The sequence below is a fragment of the Aythya ferina genome (genome assembly GCF_964211825.1).
Source record: "Aythya ferina genome assembly, chromosome: 7".
Lineage (NCBI taxonomy): Eukaryota > Metazoa > Chordata > Aves > Anseriformes > Anatidae > Aythya > Aythya ferina.
In genome coordinates, this window is record NC_140302.1 from 29,119,165 (window position 1) to 29,141,410 (window position 22,246).

The 22,246-nt window shown below is 50.0% G+C and overlaps 1 protein-coding gene across 1 annotated transcript; it reads left to right on the forward strand.

The window, feature by feature from the left end:
* Positions 1-11,332: 11,332 nt before the first annotated feature.
* Positions 11,333-21,887, forward strand: ADRB1 (adrenoceptor beta 1). The gene is made up of 2 exons (XM_084525972.1): positions 11,333-12,805; positions 15,254-21,887. The coding sequence occupies exons 1-2, from the start codon at positions 11,504-11,506 to the stop codon at positions 15,293-15,295; spliced, it is 1,344 nt and encodes a 447-aa protein (XP_084382098.1). The 5' UTR covers positions 11,333-11,503; the 3' UTR covers positions 15,296-21,887.
* The last annotated feature ends 359 nt before the right edge of the window (positions 21,888-22,246 follow it).

Genomic DNA, 22,246 nt, shown 5'->3' on the forward strand with positions numbered 1-22,246 from the left:
TGAAAATTAAAACTGTAGGAAGCTTCTTTTCAATAGGTCTCTGCCGTGTGGATTCTTTAATATCCGCTGAGGTAGGAGCTCTGCAGCTGCCTTTCCCTAAGCAAGACACTAGTAGGCTCTCTTCACTCTACCCAACTCCTGTTGCCATTAGCATATACAGGAACTTATTTTATTAGAAATCTCTTGTCCTCCATCAATTTTGGTTGAAGTTGGCCAACAGGCAGAAAGACATATCAGTACATGTCACAGAGAGTTGAGTTTGTAGGTCTTGTTTCCCTGAGAAGACAGGCTAACAGCATGGGCACGCTGTGCCTTCACCTACCATCCATCCCTAGCAGGGAGCATGGAAGCACACCCGTTGTGCTGATGGGGGTAGTTGTGCCATATCACCGGCCTCTTGTTGTGACCCCAAAGGCTCAGAAACAAAGCAAAACTAAACTAAAAACAAAAACAAAAACAAAAACAAAAGAAAACATCAGAGCACGTTTAAATCAGACCGCCTCAGCTTTTCCATATATACAACTTCATGAGTTTCAGGCCAATACATTTCTTCCAGGAAGGGGATTTTTGCTCTGCTACAAAATATTGTTTGTTGTTAATTAGCATAAGACATTTCCCCAATACTGTCTTGATCCACAGTAACGGGGCTATAGATAGATCTTTTTTAATGCTACATCTTCTGATCTGGTAGGACAGTGAGACTATTAGGATGTTGCCATGGTATTTTTTCTATTTTTTTTTTTTTTTACTCATTTGTATTTGTAAAGAAACATTAAAAACTGAGACTAAAACTATTTTACATTTATGTAGCTTTTTAACACACCAGAAAGCAACCCACCAGGTAACATATTATTCATTATCAATTATTTTAAAACTGAAATGGTTTAGCTGATGCAGCCTTCAGAATCATGCTTATATATTCAAGGGGCAAGTCATCAAACGTTTTGATGCAGTAAACAAATCATTAACCTTCCTGAAGAACAGGAAATATGTATTATGCTAAGGTTGTTCAAACTTCTGTAAAGCGGAGATTCACTGCCGAACACAACAAGGAAACTGAAAATCAATGACGAAGGCAGGAACTGGAGACTGTGACAAGGGACCCACTGGGTTTGATGAGTCATAGAGCAAAGATCCATCCATCTAACTTGGGCACTTAAATAAATCAGCTAAATCAGGAGACTGAGCTCCCTCACTAGTCAAAACTAGTCCAGAACTACTGCCTCTCTTTACTGCATATAGAAGAAGCCTAAAACCTAAAGTTCAACAATGCTCCTAACCTAGAGCCATTACTTAAGTGCTCAAAGTTATTTTAAAGTCTTATTAAAGTCTGGAGTCCAGCAGTGCCTGCTGCAAGTTAAGTGTCTCTTGCTGCAATATCTTTCTGTTCCTTCTTGTCCTACATCCAGCAGAGAACAGTTTATTCTGCTCCTCTTTGCAGGAACATTTTACACGGTCATCAGGCGTCCCCTTAGTGATCTCTTCAGAGTAAACAAACCCAGTCCTTTCAGTCTTTCCACTGAAGCCATGGTGTCAAGGCCCCAAGGCCCCTGGTCATTCTCAGCACTCACTTTTGGGATCGCTCCACTAGGCTCACATATTTCTGAAAGTTGGCACCCAAGCCTGGACACAAGCATTGCCAGCAAAGTAATGCCAGGCATTGATTTGCTAGACCTTCAGTAGAATAGAGGGATTATTTTACGTCTTCCATGTATTTCCTGCCCTGCTTGTGATGCTTGTGTTACAGTGGTCACCACTCTTCGCAGACCTTACAGCATGCCAGGATGCTTCGACCTTTTCACCAAGAGAAAAGCAAAGGCACCACCCCTCTGCCCTGCTCCCACAGGAATGTCTTTTCATGGCATGGTAACTGCTGCCAAGAGCAACAAGAGACAGAAGTGGGTATAAAGAGAGAACGAAAAGTTTAGTGGGATCAGCAGGCAGCATCCAACACACCAGACACAGGCTGAGATGCTGAAGCTGTGAGTCTGGCCCTACTTTGCAGCAGTGCTGGGTGCCAATGGGAAAGCCATTTATCCTGTTTGTCCCTTTGATTCCCCTCTTATTTAACTAACTGGCCTGGTTTAGGTCTGCAGGAGGGCACTTGTTTTACTCCTATCTCACCATTGACCCCCACTGTAATACAACCAGTAGCAGCAACTGAAGTAAAAAGCCGAGTGAGCAATGTCACCTGCTCAGCCCATTCTCCAAAAAAAACACAAGAATAAATCTGCGATTTCAGACACAATTGAAAGAGAGCTGCAGACCTGGAAAATAGGAAGATGCCCAGATGTTCTTGTCAGAAGCCCTCTCATGCCTTCCAGAAACACATCTCCTGGGCTGGAGACTCATCGGTGGGAGAACAAAGCAATGCCACACAACAGTCGTGGTGATCCGCGAGTTCTGCAGGCAGCACACGATGAACAGCAAATACACAAAGCAATTACGAAGGCAAAGAGTTCACAGGGAGCCCGTGGCCTGAAATATGTTTGCATAAACAAGCTCCCTGAATCATTATGAATAATTAAAGTATAAAAAAAAAAAAAAAAGAAACAAAACCTCATTCCTGGATAGACTTCAGAATAAAAGGATAAATAAATCATAAGGAACAAGGTGTTTAGTGAGTGAGAATAGCTACGTTAACTGGGAGCTCAGCAGTTCCAGATCCCGAGGCTGCGAGGAGCAGCCTGTGGTTACTGTCAAGAACAGCTCGAGCAGAGAGGGCTCTCACTAACAGCGCTGCTATTTAAAATAGTGATATTATTCAGGCTATAGGGGACCATTCAGATGAGGTCTGCAAAGTGGCACACAGCTATTCAGCTTCACAAAAGCCTTGTGAGGGCAGAGAGAATATTTATTAGATGCAATTACGGCATTGTTACTAATATGTTACAAAATTATTGGCAGATGTAAGTTTCTGCTACTCAGATGTGAGGGAGCCGTATGCATTAAGTGTAATAGCTAACAGAGAAAACTTAGGAAAAATAAATAAATAAATACATAAATAATTTCCCTTATTGTCCAAAGGCATTGTGCATAAACAGCAGCTGCATCAAGAACTACTTGGCAGGTGTCATTTGTGTCATTTGGTCATAAATGAATTTAGCTTGAAGCCACAGTGAGGTATCTGTAGATATTAAATATCTTGCCGATTTAAGAGGAGGTGGGAAAGGGAGGTCTAGTTAAGCTGAGTTAAAAATCAGGCCCTTAAAATGAGAATGGAGATTGAACTCGGGAATGACTCAGGAATGTTTCATCAGGCTGAATACAATAGGGGAATAGGGGAGTGCAGGGCTGGCAGCGCCGTGCCGGATGCCTCCAGTAAAGCTCCAGTGAAATCCCTACAGCTTCGGTGGTTTACCCACACTGACTGCCTACCCATCTCTCTCCATCTTTAATCAAAAATCTGTAACTCAGGCAAATATTCTCTGCAAAGCACGGGTAGAATGGTTAAGGTGTGGGGATGGACTGGGGCTGCCAGCACTGGGCTGACGTCTGGACCGGGCCCTGCTGCTTAGGGTTTTATGGGGTCCAGCACAGAGAGAGAAAATCAGATCCAAATTTCACAGCAAAGACTAGAGTCAGACTTCATTTCCAACACAGGATTTTAAACACAGGACAGTAATTTGGCTCATGAAAAACTCTGGGCCAAGCTATGATGAAAAGAGAAACGCTGAGACCAAAGCCAGACCCAGCTTTATTTCCAGTTATAGCTGTGCTTCAAGACCACAGCCATTTTGTTGAAAGATTTAGTTATATAGTGTTAAATTTTGGCCAGATTTTCAGAAGTAGAAAGTACATGTTTATCCACTTTTCCTACAGGAAACAGGAAGGCTGAGCACTTCAGCTTACCATGCCAGGTATCTGCTGCTAGGTGCAGACCAAACAGATACTTCCCAATGGGAGGTACCTACACAGAGGATTTGACATCAGAAATATGCTATTACCTGCAGAGCCCGATTATCATATTAATTTGCTATTACAAATAAATAAGCAAACTAGTGAACAGTGAAACATTTTTTTTTTCGCTATCTCAGCATGATAAATAGAAGAAAAAATTGCATGCCTGGGTCCAAAACTATTGAAGAACAAAATGTGTGTATGTGACAAATAGCTTAATCCAAACCAGTAGTATCAAGGCCACCTAGAAAGAATTGGCAGAGGTTTCTAAAGCCAGTGAGAAGCAGGTAGTATAGGCAGACACATTGCTTTGGTCATTCGCTCCGACCCTTCCTTCTACTCAGAGCAGCAGTCAATAATGCAATTGCAGAAGTGTTCTGTCTATTTTAATGGCCACTTCAGACATAGACTAATATATATATATATATATTATCCATTTATATATATATATATATTTTATTTTTTTTTTTTTGCCAGTGATGATGTAACAGTTACTTTTTGCTTTTTATCACAATGAACAAAGACTTGGATCTTGTTAGTTGATTTAGGTGAATCTCTGAGATCTCTCATCCTTCATCTTTGGGCCACCCAGGTGATACTTGGAATTTTGGAGTCTTATAGAAATCTGGTATTTTTCCTTGTCACTGCTATGGGAGGGAGGATACGGGCACAAGAGGGTCCTGTTCACACCTCTCATGAACATCACTGCTCTGGTTCTGCGGCTCTGTCAAGAGTACCAGCCTGGCTCCAGTGACTAGAGCTAGCTGAACAGACTTGGCAGTATGAGGCTTTAATATTTCACTTAAGCCTTGAAGGAACTAACACCAGACCTCTTCACTAAAGTAAACATCACTCTAAATTTACTCGAGTCCGCATGGGCAAGACAAAGTGCTTGCATTACGGCTGCACTTTAGAGACTATAAAACGATGCTGAACTATGCACATCCTTTCTCTCACTTCACATTCATTTCATTATCACTTGTATATCTTGTCTGGTTGGATATGAGGCTGGCAACCGCTGTCTTAATTTTATGGCTCTTTAAACAGATAAGGGAGATAACAGCACAAGCCTTCTCCTGTGCATGCTTGGTAGCAATGCAATAAACAGATTTGTGGAAACTGGTGAGCAAAACCAAAACACGTGAATAGAGAGAATGGCACTGGTTCAAGTATCTTAAACACAGCACCTATACTTGATCCCCCAGGGATGCAGTGCACTGAAATCCAACCTGGAGGAGCCTACAGCTTGGGGGTGCTCTGCACTCCTCAGAAAGGTGGATTTCAGAAGCCTCATTTACAGCAAACATCTATGCACTGCTCTCTTTGGGGACAGACCCAGGCCACAGGAATGTGCTCAGAAGGAGCAGGTATAACAGGATTCAAGCATTTATGCTCTTCCACTTGTCAGAGGACTCCAGCAGCCTGCAAGTCAACAAGGGCAATGCATCAGTTGACAGCAGGCTACTTTACCCACAGCTCAGGTAGGCACAAGTCAACAGTTTAGTCTGTGACAACTGAGCCACAGCAGTTTCCACTCCATGCCATGCATTAACTATATCTAAGACTGATGTTAATGATGTTTAAACTCTCTTGGCAATTTCCAGAACTAAATGTCAAAAACATTTATCAGTGGACCAAAAAAACAGGTTAAGGAATCAAACAGCTCTGCAGAAATAGATGAAAGTTATTCCACAGATTTAAATGGAGGGATTTTTAGAATAGTTTTTAGCTTTTGGGCTGTCTGGAGTTAGATAATAGCAACCTCTCAGAGCTCTGCATGCTACACACCTAACATTGATTCATTATATTGCTTCTTTCTCTTTTGACTAATCCTATGAATATTTGCACCAAATAAAAGCAGCTGGGGTCCACAATTTTTGGAGGGGAGCATCATTCATTATTTCAAATTAGCTTTGATTTCTGCAATGCGTAGTAAAGACAGCACCCACCTGAGTATGTGACATGGCAGGTTGATGTTGTACTTTTGAGAGCTTGCTGAGAGAATGCAGAGGACTACGGATGCATGCTAGCAGGGAAAATTACTGACCAGAAAATAAAATTTGCAAAATTTAAATTTAAAAGCTAAAAATTAAAATTAAAAGCTTCAAAATGCACTCTTAATTCCACCAGAAAGGAACAACCATCTAACTTTTTCACATGTTGTGACAGTTTCAGCTATTCAGAGCTCTTTCCCAGGGTACTGCCTTAAGTTAGCATGAACTGCAATTGCCTTTTCTTGCTTTAAAAAAAAAATAAAAAAAATCCTGAGTATATTTTCTCCCAGTGGGAGCCGTAACTCATTTCCCTACAGGATCTAGCCTTGGTCCTACATCCAGAGACACTCAGCCAATGACACTGGGCTGCCCAAACATCGAAATCTCTGCAATCCACGCACACACCAGCACAGGCAGCTGGAGCTGGACCCACAGCCACTCTGCTCAGGTCAGTCTTTTGCCATCCAGAACACTGACAAGCCATTCAAATCAGTCTTGTTTCATGTCCCAGACATCAGCCTAGGTGCTGTAGTCCTCCGTGATGTGAAGAGGAAGGAAAAGGTTTCTTGGCATGGTTCACTTGGCTGGTTCACTAACCAGCACGCTGCTTGGCACTGAAACTCCACCACCGTGCCTTTCCAGTGCACCTCACATCCCCACACCTCAGCAGGTGCTTGTAAAAGATTAGCTTTTTGTTCCAATAACAATGTGAGGTGATGTTTCCTGAAGCATACAGCTTTCGTCCTACAGATGGGTAAGCTTCGGTGCGGGGAAGTAAAGCAACTCCTTGTAGGCAGCATGTGTCGAAGCAGGAATAGACTAGGAGGTAGTCTCAGAGGACTCCTAGTCATCACTCCACTGCTCCGAACCCTCAACCACATTCCCTCTGTATAAACAGAGCCTCTGGCCACCACAGTGTTTTCTGGCCTGCTATAAAATGTTTTCCTACCCCTCTCTAAGGAATCGCTGGTGCTTAAAAAAGAGACAGCCTTACTCAGGCTTTTCTCACAGTGCCAGTGTCTCCGTCTAGGAGTCTGGATGTCAAAAAAAGTATAGGGAGATGGAGACAGTGAGACTTGGCAGATGGAGCAACTGAAGGCAATTTTTAGTTATAATCTGGATTAAGGACTGCATCAATATTGCTCCAGATTAATACGAGACCAGGTTGTGAATAAAAGGGGGATCAACTTTATGAAAATTACATCAATAGCAAAATTACCACTCTGCTTCCAGAAACACCAAAACAGGCGTGTTCTTAACAATGTTTGAACGTTGTTTTTGCCCAACAAGAATTCAGCTCTGCAGGGTGATTGGTGACACAACGGTAACACCACGTTGTGAGGCATCGGTCAACAACAGCAGGTGTGGGTCATGGAGGTATCAAAGTATCACTGAGAAAGATGAAAGATGAATTTCACTAGAGTCTTTTGGTCCATTCTGGGGGGACTGAATAGGGTTGAACTTCCTGGACAAGCTTAGCCTTTTCCTGCAGTCCGACTGTTTGGACAAGACAGATTTCAGGAGATGAGGAGGCCTCTATTTGGCTGTTCCTCAACATCTTTTTACCCGGAGAAAGACAGAAAGACAGAGCCATGGCACTTCTGGAATCACCTGGAGGTAACTAATAATTCATCAGTCTGTAAGAGGGTCTCCTGATGAAAATTTGGTCTACCAGGCTGAGTTACCATGGTGGAGCACTCCAGTGTGGTAGGACGTATCTTTGTGTGTTCAGATTGGTTCAGAGCTTTTCAAAATATTGTCATGCTTGGTCCTGCATACACTAACCAAGGCTCCAACAGGAGCTGGTAGGCATTCAGTAGCCTGGACCACCAAGCCAAGCTCAGCATGCTTGTACTGACCCAGCACACTCTACAAGACAGCATCCCTTGTGCTGTTGTGGTGTCACACCCATGGTACGGTGCTGGGAAGCACGTCCTCTCCTGGTATTCAATACCTTTGTCATCCATTTTCATGGCATTGTTCAAGTAAAAGCAACTACATGCAGTGTCTGGCGCGCTGTCACATGCCATCAGGAGATAATGTCACTGGAATTGCGTGTTGTCACAGGAAAACAGCCTCCCGCTGCTGCAGAAATGCCAAATTAAAGCCGAGGCATTTATGGAAAATAAACATCAAGTCAAAGCCAAGATGTTTATTTTAAAAACAAGAGACATGGATCTCGTGGCAACGTTCCATCGTGTCTCTATTCCTCTAATAACAAAAGTCCGATGTGAATCCAGCCAAGTGACAGTTTCTTCCTGGGACAGAACAGAGAGGGCCGAGCCCGATTACTTCATGCGAAGGCTTGCGGGGCTGTTTCTTGTTTGCTTGTCGTCTGCTCAGGTTTTAGCGAAACTGTCTGGATAACCAACACAAAACAGCTTCTCTGATGTATGTTCAGTTTACAAAGGGCTTTAGGAGTGCAGCAGGAAGAAAAAGTGAGAGCACATGCATTTTTTGTTTGCCTTTACATGGTCCTTCTGCTGAGAAGGAAGAAGGACAGGCCTGTGTAACTCCCTGACATCATGGGAGGCCTTCCAGGCATTTCACTGGGCTTTGGTGAATGCCTCAAAAGAACAAACAGTTAATATTTAAGATGATGTTATGCCATTAATGGTGGTGCTGTAATTTGATTGCAATGAGGGCGTAACTGGACCAAGGCTAGATGAGGAAGACAAGATCCTGCCAGGCCACCCCTTGTGCCCAGCACAACTCCACATCCCAGCGTCTGGCCCCCAGGAGCTTCTGCACTGTCCAAGCCAGACTAATAGCCACAGAGAAACTGCCCCTCCACTTCATTCCTCCAGTAAATCTCCTTACATCCAGCTGGTTATCCAGTAGCAAAGATGACAGAGTTTATTTCCCTTTGCACAGGAAGAATTAAAGGATATTTGCCAAGACCCTAGTTGGTGAGATATGGTAGGAAGCCACGTTAAAGCTTAAAGTACGAGTTGGAAATGTCCAAATCTTGGGAATGATGCTATCTGATCCAAAGCTGAGAATTTGAGCTTTGTCAAACTTAACCATAAAGGCCCAAGCGATGAGATATCCTCTGCCAGTGCTGGAAACCCAGTGGGGGTTATGTCCTAGAAGCTCCTTTAGAGATTCATATCAAATTTTCCCTTTCATCATACTACCCCTCATTAAACCTCCTTGTATTCATCTATGCCTCCCTCTCCCTGACAATTTTCTCTTCCTCGAGCTACATTAAGACATTATGTCTTCAGCATGCTAAAACAGTCTCTTCGCTCTCCTCACTGGCTAACCCCACCATCCTACTCCACACATTCGTCACCCTTCTGCCAAATCTTCCCCTTCCAACCAACCACGCAGGCCAGGCAAGAGCATCCCCACATTACTACCAATTCTTTGGGTACTATTTTTATTTAAGTGACTTATTTATTTATTTATTTATTTTTTCCCGGGGTAAAATAAATAAGTTGTTTGTTAAACCCGTGATCTGGAGAACAAGTAGAAACAGTCCCTTTTGGGTCTGGAAGTTCTTCTGACCTGACATCCCTAACTGAAAACAAAGATCTGTATCTGAAAAACAGAAATTTTTTTTTGATACAGATCTTTGTATTTGAAAACAAAGATCCGTATCAAAACCAAGTTAAGGAGCTGCCTGAAATTAAAAAAAAAAAAGCAAGGAAATTTTGTTTTAAAGGAGATTTCCAAAAGGTAGTGCTCTGAAAGGGGTTAAGCCTACAGTTAGTACTTGGCTGCTCTGTGCTGTAAGGGCCAGGGGGATGTTCTGTACAGAAATTGTAAAATTGCTTATTTTTTCCTTTGGAGATGCTTTGTTGCTTTGTTTCCCAAAGACATTTTGGCTCCGGCTCCGAGCTGGCATTCCAGATTGACGCTTGTTGAACCGACAAAGATACTGGGAAGCAACGCAAGATCAGGCTTCTTCTGGCTTATTGCATGCTTGTTTGTAATTTCCTTGGAGCTTATCTTCCCTTACAGTGGGATGGGGATCTCCACCTGGAGCTTTGTTAGGGGAGTTTGACAGGCAAAGAGCAGGCATTTGGTTGGGTTGTGGTGTTTATTGGCTATATCAGGACACCACAGCAATAAAGGGTATGAACAGACAACAGACGGACGATGCTCTGGGATCTGCAAACAAAACAGCTACGTGGTACCCCTAACACTGCCTTCCACGAAATGTGTCATCTGGGGAAAAGACTGTAGGATTTTATCAGCTTTCAATCTGGTCGATTCTGTGCTAAAACGGAATATCCATCAGTGGGCATCACTGTAACTTACAGCAGCTCTGGAAAATATTCCCATCCAGGATCCTGCTGCTGTTCATTCGGTGTAAGGTCTGCCTCTGCCCATTAGGGCACTGTGCCCTTCCCACCCAAGGGGGCCCACCCCTGTCCACCAGACGAGGCACGGCAATGCTTCGGGATTTCCACGTGGGTTCCCATGGGGCCGGCGGGGAGCCAAGCGTCAGGTCCCCGCTGCTGCGTGGCTGCTGGCCAGGGTTAAGCAAACAGCGGGCAGAGAAATAAATCCTCTGCTCCCAGGTTGCGACCTTGTGGAGCAGGCATGAGCCTGGGGGGGGGAGACTTTAAGGGTCCAGCTGGAAGGGTGCAGGGGTCTTAAATAAATGGGGTGGGGGGGGAATAAATATGCATGGAGGAGGAAATAAATATAAAGGAGGGGAATAAGTGTGTATATGTGGGGAATAAATATGGATATGGGGGGAATAAATACATATATAGGGGAATTAAAATATATAGGGTGAATATGTATGTAATTGGGGGAATAGATATATATGGGGATAGATATATAACAGGGGAATAAATATATAAATGGGGGGATAAATATGTATAGGAGGAATAGGTATATATATGGGGAATGTATATATGGGGGAATAAATAAATATGGGGGAATAACATGTAAGAATAAACATATATATGGGGGAACATATATATGGGGGAATAAATATATGAATATGGGGGGATAAATGTATATATGGGGGAATATATATAAAGGGAATAAATATATGTAGGGGAATTGATTTATATATGGGGGAATTGATTTATATATGGGGGAATTAATATCTATATGGGGGAATTAATATCTATATGGGGAATATCTATACAGGGGGAAGAAATATCTGTATGGGGGAATAAATATCTACATGGGGGAAGAAATATCTACATGGGGGAATAAGTATCTATATGGGGGAATAAATATGCAAATGGAGGGAATAAATATCCATATGGGGGGCATGAACACGTATATGGGGGAGTGGATCTGTAGACGGGGGAAGACCCCCGTGCCGACCAGGGGTCTCGGGAGCACGGATCTCTATTTGGGAGGAATTAACCTGTGCACGGGGCATTAAATAATAAATTTATTTATAAATAAATAGATAATTCAATAAACAAGCCCCTGCAGCCCCCCCGTGCACCGCTCAACGCGCCCGCTCCGCGCCCAGCCCCGCGCCCCAGGGGCAGCGCCCGCAGCGCCGCACTCAGGCCCCGCCCCTCCCTCCTCCGATTGGCGGCCGTCCCCCGGGGGGGCGTGTCCCTCCCGCCCCCCTTCCCTCTGCCATTGGCGGCGGCGCGGCGAGGGGCGGGGCGCGGCGGCGCGGGGCCATGCGGTGGCCGGGGCGGCGGCGGCGGGGGCGCGTTCCTGCGGGGCGCGCGGCCATGGGCGAGGGGTGGCTGTCGGCGGAGTGCGGCCCGCAGGGGAACCGCTCGGCGGGGCGGCAGGAGGCCGGCGGCGGGGCCGTGTCGCAGCAGTGGGCGGTGGGGATGAGCCTGCTGATGGCGCTGCTGGTGCTGCTGACGGTGGCGGGCAACGTGCTGGTGATGGCGGCCATCGGGCGCACGCAGCGGCTGCAGACGCTGACCAACCTGTTCGTCACCTCGCTGGCCTGCGCCGACCTGGTGATGGGGCTGCTGGTGGTGCCCTTCGGGGCCACGCTGGTGGTGCGGGGCTCGTGGCTCTGGGGGTCGTTCCTCTGCGAGTGCTGGACCTCGCTGGACGTGCTGTGCGTGACGGCCAGCATCGAGACGCTGTGCGTCATCGCCATCGACCGCTACCTGGCCGTCACCTCGCCGTTCCGCTACCAGAGCCTGATGACCAGGGCGAGGGCCAAGGGCATCATCTGCACCGTCTGGGCCATCTCCGCCTTGGTGTCCTTCCTGCCCATCATGATGCACTGGTGGCGGGACGAGGACCCGCGGGCGCTGGAGTGCTACCAGGACCCCGGCTGCTGCGACTTCGTCACCAACAGGGCGTACGCCATCGCCTCGTCCGTCGTCTCCTTCTACATCCCCCTCCTCGTCATGATCTTCGTCTACCTGCGGGTGTACAGGGAGGCCAAGGAGCAGATCCGCAAGATCGACCGCTGCGAGGGGCGCTTCTACGGCGGCCAGGAGCAGCCGCCGGCCTCCCCGCTCGCCCACCACCAGCCCGTCCTGGGCAACGGGCGGGCCAGCAAGCGGAAGACCTCCCGCATCATGGCCATGAAGGAGCAGAAAGCCCTGAAGACGCTGGGCATCATCATGGGAGTGTTCACCCTCTGCTGGCTCCCCTTCTTCCTGGTGAACATCGTCAACGCCTTCGACAGGGACCTGGTGCCGGACTGGCTCTTCGTCTTCTTCAACTGGCTGGGCTATGCCAACTCCGCGTTCAACCCCATCATCTACTGCCGCAGCCCAGACTTTCGCAAGGCCTTCAAGAGGCTGCTCTGCTGCCCCCGCAAAGCGGACCGGCGGCTGCACGCCAGCGGCGGCCAGCTGGCCCCGCTCCCGGGGGGCTTCATCAGCACCCTCGGGTCCCCCGAGCACAGCCAGGGGGGCACCTGGACCGACTGCAACGGGGGCACGCGGGGCGGCAGCGAGTCCAGCCTGGAGGAGAGAAATAGCAAAACGTCCCGCTCGGAGTCCAAGGTATAGGGAGGGGGAGGTGGGCAGGGGGCGCGGGGCTCGCCGTGGCCAGGGGAAGAGCGGGGCAGGAGCCCGGTGGGGACGCTGACGGTGGGGACGCTGATGGGGACGCTGACGCCAGCCCAAGCTGCGCTCTGCTTTGGCGGGGAGAGAGAGAGCCCGTGTTTACTTACGACTAAAAAGCAGGTGAATTGCGTACGACATACCTCATCTGGAGCTAAAAGCAAGCAGGAAGCTCGCTGGCTGGAGGACAGAAAATAAAAACAGCCAGTCCCAAAGATAACCAGATTATATTTAGTGCTGAAAGAGACTTAGATGCGGCCGGGCTGGAGAAACCCTCTCCCGAGCCCGTCCCGTGGGCGAGCCTCCCCGCACGGCGCCGGCAGCCGGAGCCCGGGCAGGAGCAGCGGGAGCTTGGCGATGCAGCCAGGCAGGAGCAGGTCCCCGCTGTGCCAGGGGCCAGCAGGTGCCCCCCGTTTGATTTCTGAGCCCTTTGGGACCGGTCCCACTCAGAAGTGGCTGGGGTCTGCCTGTGGGGCCGCACCGACCAGCTGGCCAGCCCCGCTCGCCGCGGGGAAGCTGCGCTCCCCTCCTCTGCTAGCTGGGATGGTGACAGAGTTAAGAACGGGGAGCACAGGTCTCTTTCTTTGGAAAGGGAAAAAAAATATTAAAATAACCCCAAACTCTTCTGCTTTTTTATTTCCACCCCCCCACACACACCCTCTGCATCAGCAACCAGTGAGTTGTTGTGCTTATCTCTGTGGCCAGACAATAGCAGTCAGGCTGGGAAACTTCTACCTCAAACTGTGCATATTGTACAGGGGAATAAACGGGCCGTGTTTATATTAAACAGCGTATTTATCTACCACTAGTAGTATTTTATGGAAAAGGGGGCCGGGGGGGGGGGAGGTTAATGAGCCTTCTGCAGCTTGTTCGTTGTAATTACAGATGGACAGGGGGAAAAAAAAAAATCCTGGCAGCAACAAAAAATTACTGCACAATTTTGGAAAATGGCAACCAAGCTGTTTTTTGCACAGTATTAAGAATTGTAAAGTTTTTTGAAGATGTTCCTTGCACACACATACACACATGCAAATTGAAAATGAAACGGAGGTTTAAATAACACCAAACCTGAAACTGATTTCTGTTTTGGTCTGATCTGTTATAGTTTTATCGAGAGAGTGACTTTTTATATTATTTTATGAAGGTACTGTACATAGATCCGTATTATAAATTAAGATATCTTAAGGGACTTTTATTATTTTTATTTCCAAGTGCCCACGTGAACCTGCTGTTATTTTAGCACTTGTGTGACATTTCCATTTTCCTCTGTGTGTGTGTTTTATAACCTATTTATACTCTGGTGCAATTTACTACTGTGTAAGTAATTGGTGTATGTGCAATAAATACCATTGCAGCACAAGCAAGCGTGTCTGTATAGGTTTTGAAACAATACCTGCCTATAATGGGAAGACCAGCATTTGTTTTTCTTCAAAGATGGCTCGGGTTACCAATACAACTCTATCTAATGGCTTTTCCTGACACAGGATTGTAAAAAAGCGTGTTTGAAACCCAATAAGGTTGCATTCCTGTTGCACCGAGGTCTGCCCACTTCCCTTAAAATTAATGGCTAAGTGACAAGGTGTTTCCAGGCTGATAATGCACGCGCTCCTTCTCCCCAGCCGTGCCGTTTGGGGTCGTGCTCACCTTTTTGTTGGGGTACGAGCTGGGATTTGGGGGCCCAGAATAGTTAAGACTACAGCGAATTCTTGCTTTGAAAGTTAAATGGGGCCTTGAGTGGGAAGGGGTCTCGTGGTGCTCGCGCTGGGACCGCTGGTGTAGGGCTGAGCTTTGGGGTCCCTGGTGCAGAAGGTTGCCTTCCCCTACTGCTCTGTGCAGGCACGCCGTGCCCTCGTGGGTGCGTAACGTTTTCATTACTGCAATGAATACTCGGCAGCTCGAGCAATCAAAAGGCAGTGTAAAACACCTCCCGATGTCAGCACAGAATGAAAGTGAGCCATTTTTAGCTTTATTAGACTCAGAAGCACAGTTAAATCACAAGTCAGCTCCCAGGAAGAATGCTTCCCAAGGTGAGATCTGTAGGGCAGAGAGAGAGGCTGATTTGGTAACTGTGTGTGTTTTTTTTTTAAATAAAGTGATTTGTCTTTAGTAACTTCTAATAATGTATTTTAAGGAAAAAAAAAAACAAAAAAAAGATAAGTTGTGCTCTTATGCAAGGAAAAAATAAAGGAACTGGGGAGGTGAATAATCCTTTCGAGTTGAATTAGCAGGGCTTTGGCTGCGAGCTGCAGGCAGGCAGGAGTTTCTCCCGTGTCAGGTGGGCTCCTCAAAATGCCACCGGGCTGGCAGGTCGGGTGCTCGGTTTGCTCTGCCACCGCAGGGTTTGTTGGTTTTGGACCCCACGGACCTGCTTTTTGTCTGTGATTCCAGCAAAGTCACCGGGACTCCACGTGCAGGGACCGTGGCACCTGATGCTGGTGACAGCAGGGAGGCGGCGGCTGCCTGCATCGGGGACAGGACGGGACGGGACACGACGGTAGCGTGCCCAGCACCAGCAGCAGCCCCGGCCCTTCCTCCCCGTGCACGTTGCTGGGTAGGGCAGGGCAGGATCTGGCCCCAGCAGCCAGCCCTCCTGTCCTTAGGCTTTAGCAGGTGATGAGTGTTTTGGTTCAACCGGGACTTCAGGTGGGAAATTTAGGGCTGGGATTTGCTCTGCTCATCCTGCCGAAGAGCTGCATGGGGTCACGCTTCCCCTGGCTGAGCACCACGGATTTACAGGTGTTGAAGGCAGGATGAGTGCTGCCTGTTGACCCCAGCAGGGCCCACTCAGTGACCTGGGAGCGCCTGGAGCCCACACATGGAAGCCACAGCAGGCAGTGAAGCGTGGGCAGCTGCTGGAAAGCCAGTGGTGTGGATCCCCCTTGGGACAGGTTGTCCTCCGCTGCCAGGCAAGAAGCAAACCTGCAGAGTGCTACGGGGCAGCCGACATGCTCTGGAGGCTTGCAGTGAACATATGTACATCTGAGGAAACAGCCAGAGCCTGTTGGGACCAAAATCATTCGAGCAGGGTGCCTGAGACGTGCGTGTGTCGGCGGCCGGATCCTCAAAGGCGCCGGTCGCTCTCTTGGCAGTGTTTGCGCAGCACGGCTGAGAAGCAGACTGCAGCCCTCCGGGTGCCTAAATGGAAATAGCAGGTGGGACGCCCGCCTTCCTTTCGTGGTATCTTCGGGGGAGCCGAGGAAGAGAATAGATGGATGTTTCCAAGGTCTGGATGCACCGACGGGCGCCCGGCACAACAGCACTGGGGCTGCAGGAGCGCCTCTCGAAAGTTCACTGCTCTTAAAGCCTGGGACCCTGGCTGGTAGCTGCCTGCAGGCTCGCACCGAGCTGTAACTGATGAACCAATGAAACTAAGCGTGAAAAATGCGGCTTAAAATTAGGATCTTAGCCGTGCCCACAGCTCACACAGGATTTGACAGCATCAGCCATCGGTTGGTGATACAGCACGCTCTGCTGCTTCTGCAGGCAGCTGCTCTCCCTTCGGGGCACCCCTCTGTTTCCAAGTATCGGGACTACTTCTTCATCAGCTTTTTCTTTCTTGTTATTTTTTTTTTATTTTTTTTTTTGCTAAACCCTGTCTGAAGTTCACGTTTTATTAATAACTCTTAAGTGGCTATTTATTTTGCAAACCTTCCCCGTGCTGCACGCTTTCCTCATTTATTGTAATTTCCTGCCCAGCGGAGTGCACTCACTTCCTTTATGTAACGTATCAATTGCAGGGCTGGAAATCGCGCAGCTAGGAACTAAAGGAGCGCTTTCTTGAGGCCAAATGCGGTCAGGCATCATTGCCACTGGCAGCAGAACTTGACCTGATAATCTAATCTTTTCTGAGAGAGTATTTCCAGCAAAGTATTGTTACCAGCAGCAAATGACCTCTGTTAATGAAGCCGGAGCAGTTAGTCCTACCCGAGGATGTCAAGAAAATGCGAACTGCTGAACAACAGTTACCACTGGATAGCTGGAATAATAAGTGTTTTGTTTGCTGGTGTGCGTTAGGTGATGTGTTGGGAAATAATTATCCTTTGACTAGCAGCCAGCTTTGTGCTAATCAGAAAGAAGCCGTGTTCTGTTTGAAGGATTATGCCTAAAAATAGTTCTGCTACAGCCACATCAATGGGTGAAATGAAGCAAATGCGCAGAGACATACACACCTTCTGCATATTTCACTCGGAGTCCTCAAAACTCTTTGTTCAGCGGGAACTTTCTGTTTGATCGTGGCAGAGGCACTAATGCGACCTCCCGGGATCGCGCTCAGCGTGCGCTCCCCGAGGAGCATTACCCCATGCACCACTGACTCGCTTTCAGGGCCTGCCAAATTCCGAAACGCCCAAGGAGGAAGCGAGGAGTCCTCCTCTGCGTGTAAACAATCGGGCAGAGTGTAAGATCAACACCGTTTGCAATAACGGCCTCGCCGAAGAAATCGATCTGCTTTTTGTTTGCGGGGCTGCTGTGCCCATTTATTTGCCTGCCCGCCCGAGAGGAGCCACCGTGGTTCACCCTCCGGCCAGGGGCTGTCAGACGGGGCTGGAAAAAGTGACTGGGATGAAGAAATGGTGAGAAAGGCGATGCTGGCATCAAACCTGGAGCTGTCATTTGCAAACAGTAAAAACAGAGACAGCAACACTGTAATGTAGTTTTGTGGGGAAGGCTGGCCGCTCTGGGTAGGGTGCACCAGGTGGGCACACCGCAGAAACGCGGGGTAAGGAGTGGAGGAGCAAAGACTCTTTCCCTAAAGGCCTGTGCCACCGAGGGACTGGCAGCTGAAACATGCCCCAGACATTCCTGAAAGTTTTTGACTCTTTTTGGGCAGCAGCAGGAAACCAGACCGAACCTGAGCAGCTTCTCAGCAGCCGTGCAGCTCCCTGGCAGCCCGCGGCACTGGGGGACCTGCTCCTGGGGACCACGTCTCCTCCCCAAGAGGCTCCAGCTTTGCCTCCAGCTTTACAGGACCTGGAGGCCTCCCACAGCCCGGGCTGGCATCTGGAGCCACAGCCTTGGTGCCACAGAGGGACAGCCCCATGGCACCGTGGTGGTGGCACCTCGGCGGGTTGGGCTTGCCGAAAAGCAGAGCGTTGGTGCTCATTACATAAAGCACCCATGGCTCTGCCGGCACTCCGAGGCACTCTCCCTGCCATCCCGGCGGCTCGCTGCAGGCCCCTTCACGTTGCCGTGTGTCTGCCCTGCCCCAGCACCCCGCAGCAGCCACCCGGAGCCCTGCCCAGGCAGGAGCCCAGGGCCCAGCCCTGGTGTGGCTGTGCCCGGCCCTGGCCGTGGGATGCTCGGCGCTCCGGGGCCCGGCTGCCCCACGGGAAATGTCCTGGCCTTGAGGTTCAACCCAAGGGAGAATCCCTACAGGCTTCTGACATCGCCTACGTGTTGCGGGCGTAGTGGTGTGCCTCTCCTCCCCGAGCCCGTGTAAGCTCCAAATCCCATCACCCTTAATGAGATTAAATTGGGATTTCCTCCCGGCTCGGTGCTCCTGCCATCAGCCGCTCTTCTGCGCCTCCAGGCAGCGATGTACCTCTGCGTGCCCAGCCCTGTGTCTCTCTCAGAGCCCTGCTGTTTAGTCTCCTTACCAAAATTAGTTTGATGATTGGTCCTAAGCTCGTCGGCACGATGCTTCGAGAGGTAGATGTATGTGAATACGGCAGGGAGGCAGGCAGAGCTGCTAAGGGGCTCAAAATCTCAGCGGCTGCTGGGTGAATAAATCCTACAGCTAGAAACAAGCCAATTGTTGAGGGCAGGGAGAGTGCTGGAGACCCCTCGGGGCTGTCAGCCGTGCTTCCTCCAGCCGGGACCAGAGAAAACAAACAATTTGCAATGTGGTCCGATTTCTTTAAAGCGCTTTGTGGTCAAAACTTCTCGAGTGCTTCTCGAGCAGAAGGGATTCCCGCTCCTTCCCGGCTCTCCTCGCCGCTGCGGCCGGTGGGGAGGCGAAGCCGTGGTGGGAGGTGGGACCTCAGAGGTGTTCCTGCCGGGGTGGGAGGGCGAGCGCGGTGACACGAAGGTGTGTGCCAGCCTACGTCCCCGCGCGGCGTCACCGAACCAGGCATTGTGCTTGCGAGGGAGGGGCGCTTCCTCTTGGACGGCAGCAGGTAAATTGGGAGACGTCCCACAAAGCTCCCATTGTTTAGCCGCCCGGCCGCTGTCCGAGCCCGGCTTTCAAGGAGGGATGTGTTGTTTGTCTGCTCTTCCCCTAACGACTCGCTTGGGAGCCTTCAAATGAGGTCTCCGTCAGCTCGCTTACGCCACTGAGGGCAGTGCCCTCGCCGAGCAGAGCGATGAGGAGCCCTCATCACGGCCCGGACCGAGCTCCACGGGCACCACTGCAGGCTCCTGTCCCCGGTCTGGGGCAGCCAAAAACCCCGCTGATCCCATCTGCTTGCAAATCAGTCCCACCTGGCTTCGGGAAGGTGGCTGCAGAAGTGGAGCTCAGGTGGCCCCCACTGAGGGTCCCTCCACGGCCACCCTGCTGGCACCTCGCCCTTGTCCATGGCCACCCCAGCCGGGGTGATGGCAGCACTGCCTAGCCCACAGGAGGTAGGATAAAAAAGTGCATCAAAATGCTCCCAGCACCGGCAGGAATCAATAGGATTGCACAAAATATTCAGGTTTTTGGAGCTTTGATGTAATAACATTGGGTGCGAGGCAGCTGCGGTAACTGCTGGTCACACCAGCTACTATGACAGTGCTTCAAACCCCCTCCAGAGCGTCTAGGGAGAGCTTTTGTTCCTCTTTCGCTGCCTGCTGGTTGCCAGCGAGCTGGGAGGAGGGTGAGCACATGTCTGCGGTTTTCGGCACCGGCCCGTCCAAGGGGAGCTGGTGCCCGGCGCCCGTGGCAAGTCCCTGCCTGGCCGGGCCCTGCTGCCTCTGCAGCAGCCGGGACAACGGGCTCGTCTGGGGGCGAAGCAGCCTTTCCGGGAAAGATTTATTTCAGCTGGGCCACGTGGGTTGCATGAGCACGGGCGATGGCACGAAGGAAATGGGAAGGTGCGGAGTGATGGGGCTGAGATCATCTGTTTTGGTGGCGGCCCAGATTTCCATCTGCTGGGTGGGATCACAGGCCGCGTCTCTGGTGCTGCTGCAGGAGCTGGGATGCAGAGCAGCACCCACGGCCTCTTCTTCTGCCTGCCCGGGGTGCAGGTGCAGTTACACGGCACAGAAGAGCTCATCAGGTGCTGGCAGAGCCCTGGAGCAGGGGAGGAGAACCTGGTGGCAGCACCACGCTGTCCCCAGCTGCAAGGGGGTGGCACGGCACCAAGCCACGGGCAGCGGGTTTGTAACTCCCCGTTGTCCTGTGCATGCTGCTCATGCAGGAGCAAGGAACGCAACGATAAAAAGGCCGGGGTAATTGCAGCGCTGGATGGTTTCCATTAATACATTTCACGTTATATAACGCTGCCATCACGCCCCAACATCTCAGGTGCCTTTCAGGAACGCTCGTACATCACCGTAATTGAGCGAGGAGCACAGCGGAGCAGGCTGGGCGTCGGTCAGATACTTTTTCGCTGCACCAACTGTGCTCATGCTCCTGCACGGCCTGGATCTCTTTGACTTTGCGTGATGAGGCACCCCGTAAATGCACCGGTTGGTGTTGTCAAATGCATGCCATTAACACGGGGAGCAGATAACGCGCTCGGTGGCCCCCGCGGGGTCTGTCCCAGCGCCTGTCTCCAGATAAAGCCCCTGGAAGGAGAACAGTGGCGCTGCGAATTCCCTGTGACCTCCACTCTTTGGTGCTGCGCCTCCAAAGAGAAAAATTATCATTGTCGGCATGGCTCAACCTCCCTTTGAAACGCGGTTATTTTTTACTCAGACGTTCCAAGTATTTTGTGTGTGATATCAGTGAGAAACTTGAAACCCCCTTTGAGGAGCAAAAGATTTCCTGCAGCCCTGCTATTAAAGAAAATGGATAGATCAAGTAGGAAAGTTCAATGACTTAACTTAGCATTAAATAAGAAAGAGAATAATGAATGGGATTTGGCGTGCCTGTTTTCCCTCTGCAGGGAGCAGCCAGGGTGATGGATTTGCATTGCCTTCTGCCGCTGTTCATCCATTTAGGTGAGTCCAAAACACTGCTGCAGGTTTGGGTTTTAATTTTTTGCTCTTGTTTCTCTGCTCACTTGGTGCAACTTCCAGTGTACGGAGCCTCACAGCAGATGGGTTTGCCACCATCAGCAGCATCCTGACCGGTGAGGAAGACACCCCTGCCTCCAGAGACGACTTGTGGCCTGCTGCATGGCCATGGCCATCTGTATTTGACACTCGGGGGCTGCAAGCGGGCAATTCCTCGCTTAGGGTGGACGCTAGTTTCCTTGTATTATGAGCTCAGCCTTTGACGTCCTTCAGGAGAGACATGATTTCCCTGCCGGGTTCACCAAAAAGCAGTTGGGTGTGCAGCCCACCCCGCTTTGTTTCTGGGCCTTGCCGAGCGCGCCGTAGTGATTTTATTGGGGAAGGAAGGGAGGTGGTGGAGGAGGAAACTATCACAAAGCCATAGAACATAAACAGCTTTCTCCTGTGAGCTCCAAACACTGCTCGGCAAGGCAGAGGTTAACACTGGGGGAAGGACGGGGGACTCATTAGGGCACAGACATAAATAGCAGCCCGGGAAGGGATGCAGGGCTGAACCCAGACGGGGCAGGCGCCCTGAGCTTGATGAAAGCCCTCTGCTCTGCTGCCCTCTGGGTCCAGACCTGTGTCCTCCCTGCAGCATCCCAAAGCAGGGGGTACCCCGCAGGAACCCCACATAACCAGCCAGCTGTTCAAAGGCGAGCCCAAAACGTGCTCAGGTCACCCAAAGGCTTTCTAGGGGCCCACGAACCTCTGCAGCTCCCACCTGCCCCTTCCTGCCCCAAACCTTCCCCAGGTCCAGCAGCGCCTGCCCGAGCCGGGAGCTGCTCCCTGCCCGCTCGGATGGTCAGAGCAGGATTTCCTTTTTCCTACCAGCCTCGGTGCCGCGGGCTTTCAGGTTTGTTTTTTGTCCGAATGGGAAACGCATAATGAGAAACTGTTTAAACAACTCATGGTACAAGGAAACTCGCTGGGGTAGAGCACCGCATTAGAGCTCGTTCCCAAGGAAATGATGCACTTTCCAAAGGCGCTCCTCTCGAGCCCTGCCGTTCAAGTTGCAGGATACCCACAGATCCCCTCCAGTGCCGCCCGCAGCCCTCATCCAGGTCTGGGCACGGCACACGAGGGGGGCAGGACTGTGCCAGCACCACCAGCAGGTGACAAAGCCTCGTGCTGGACCCATCCGGAGTCAGGGCAGATCTCTGCACGCAGCGGGATGCTCGGCAAGGTGTAGGCTGGGCTGGTGATCAGGCGCCGGGCAGCTTTACACAAGCCCCCTGCCAACGGATA

Coding starts and splice junctions, on each gene's coding strand:
- ADRB1 (XM_084525972.1), top strand. CDS start 11,504: ATGCGGTGGCCGGGGCGGCGGCGGCGGGGGCGCGTTCCTGCGGGGCGC. Junction 12,806..15,253: donor CGTCCCGCTCGGAGTCCAAG/GTATAGGGAGGG, acceptor CTGTGATTCCAG/CAAAGTCACCGGGACTCCAC.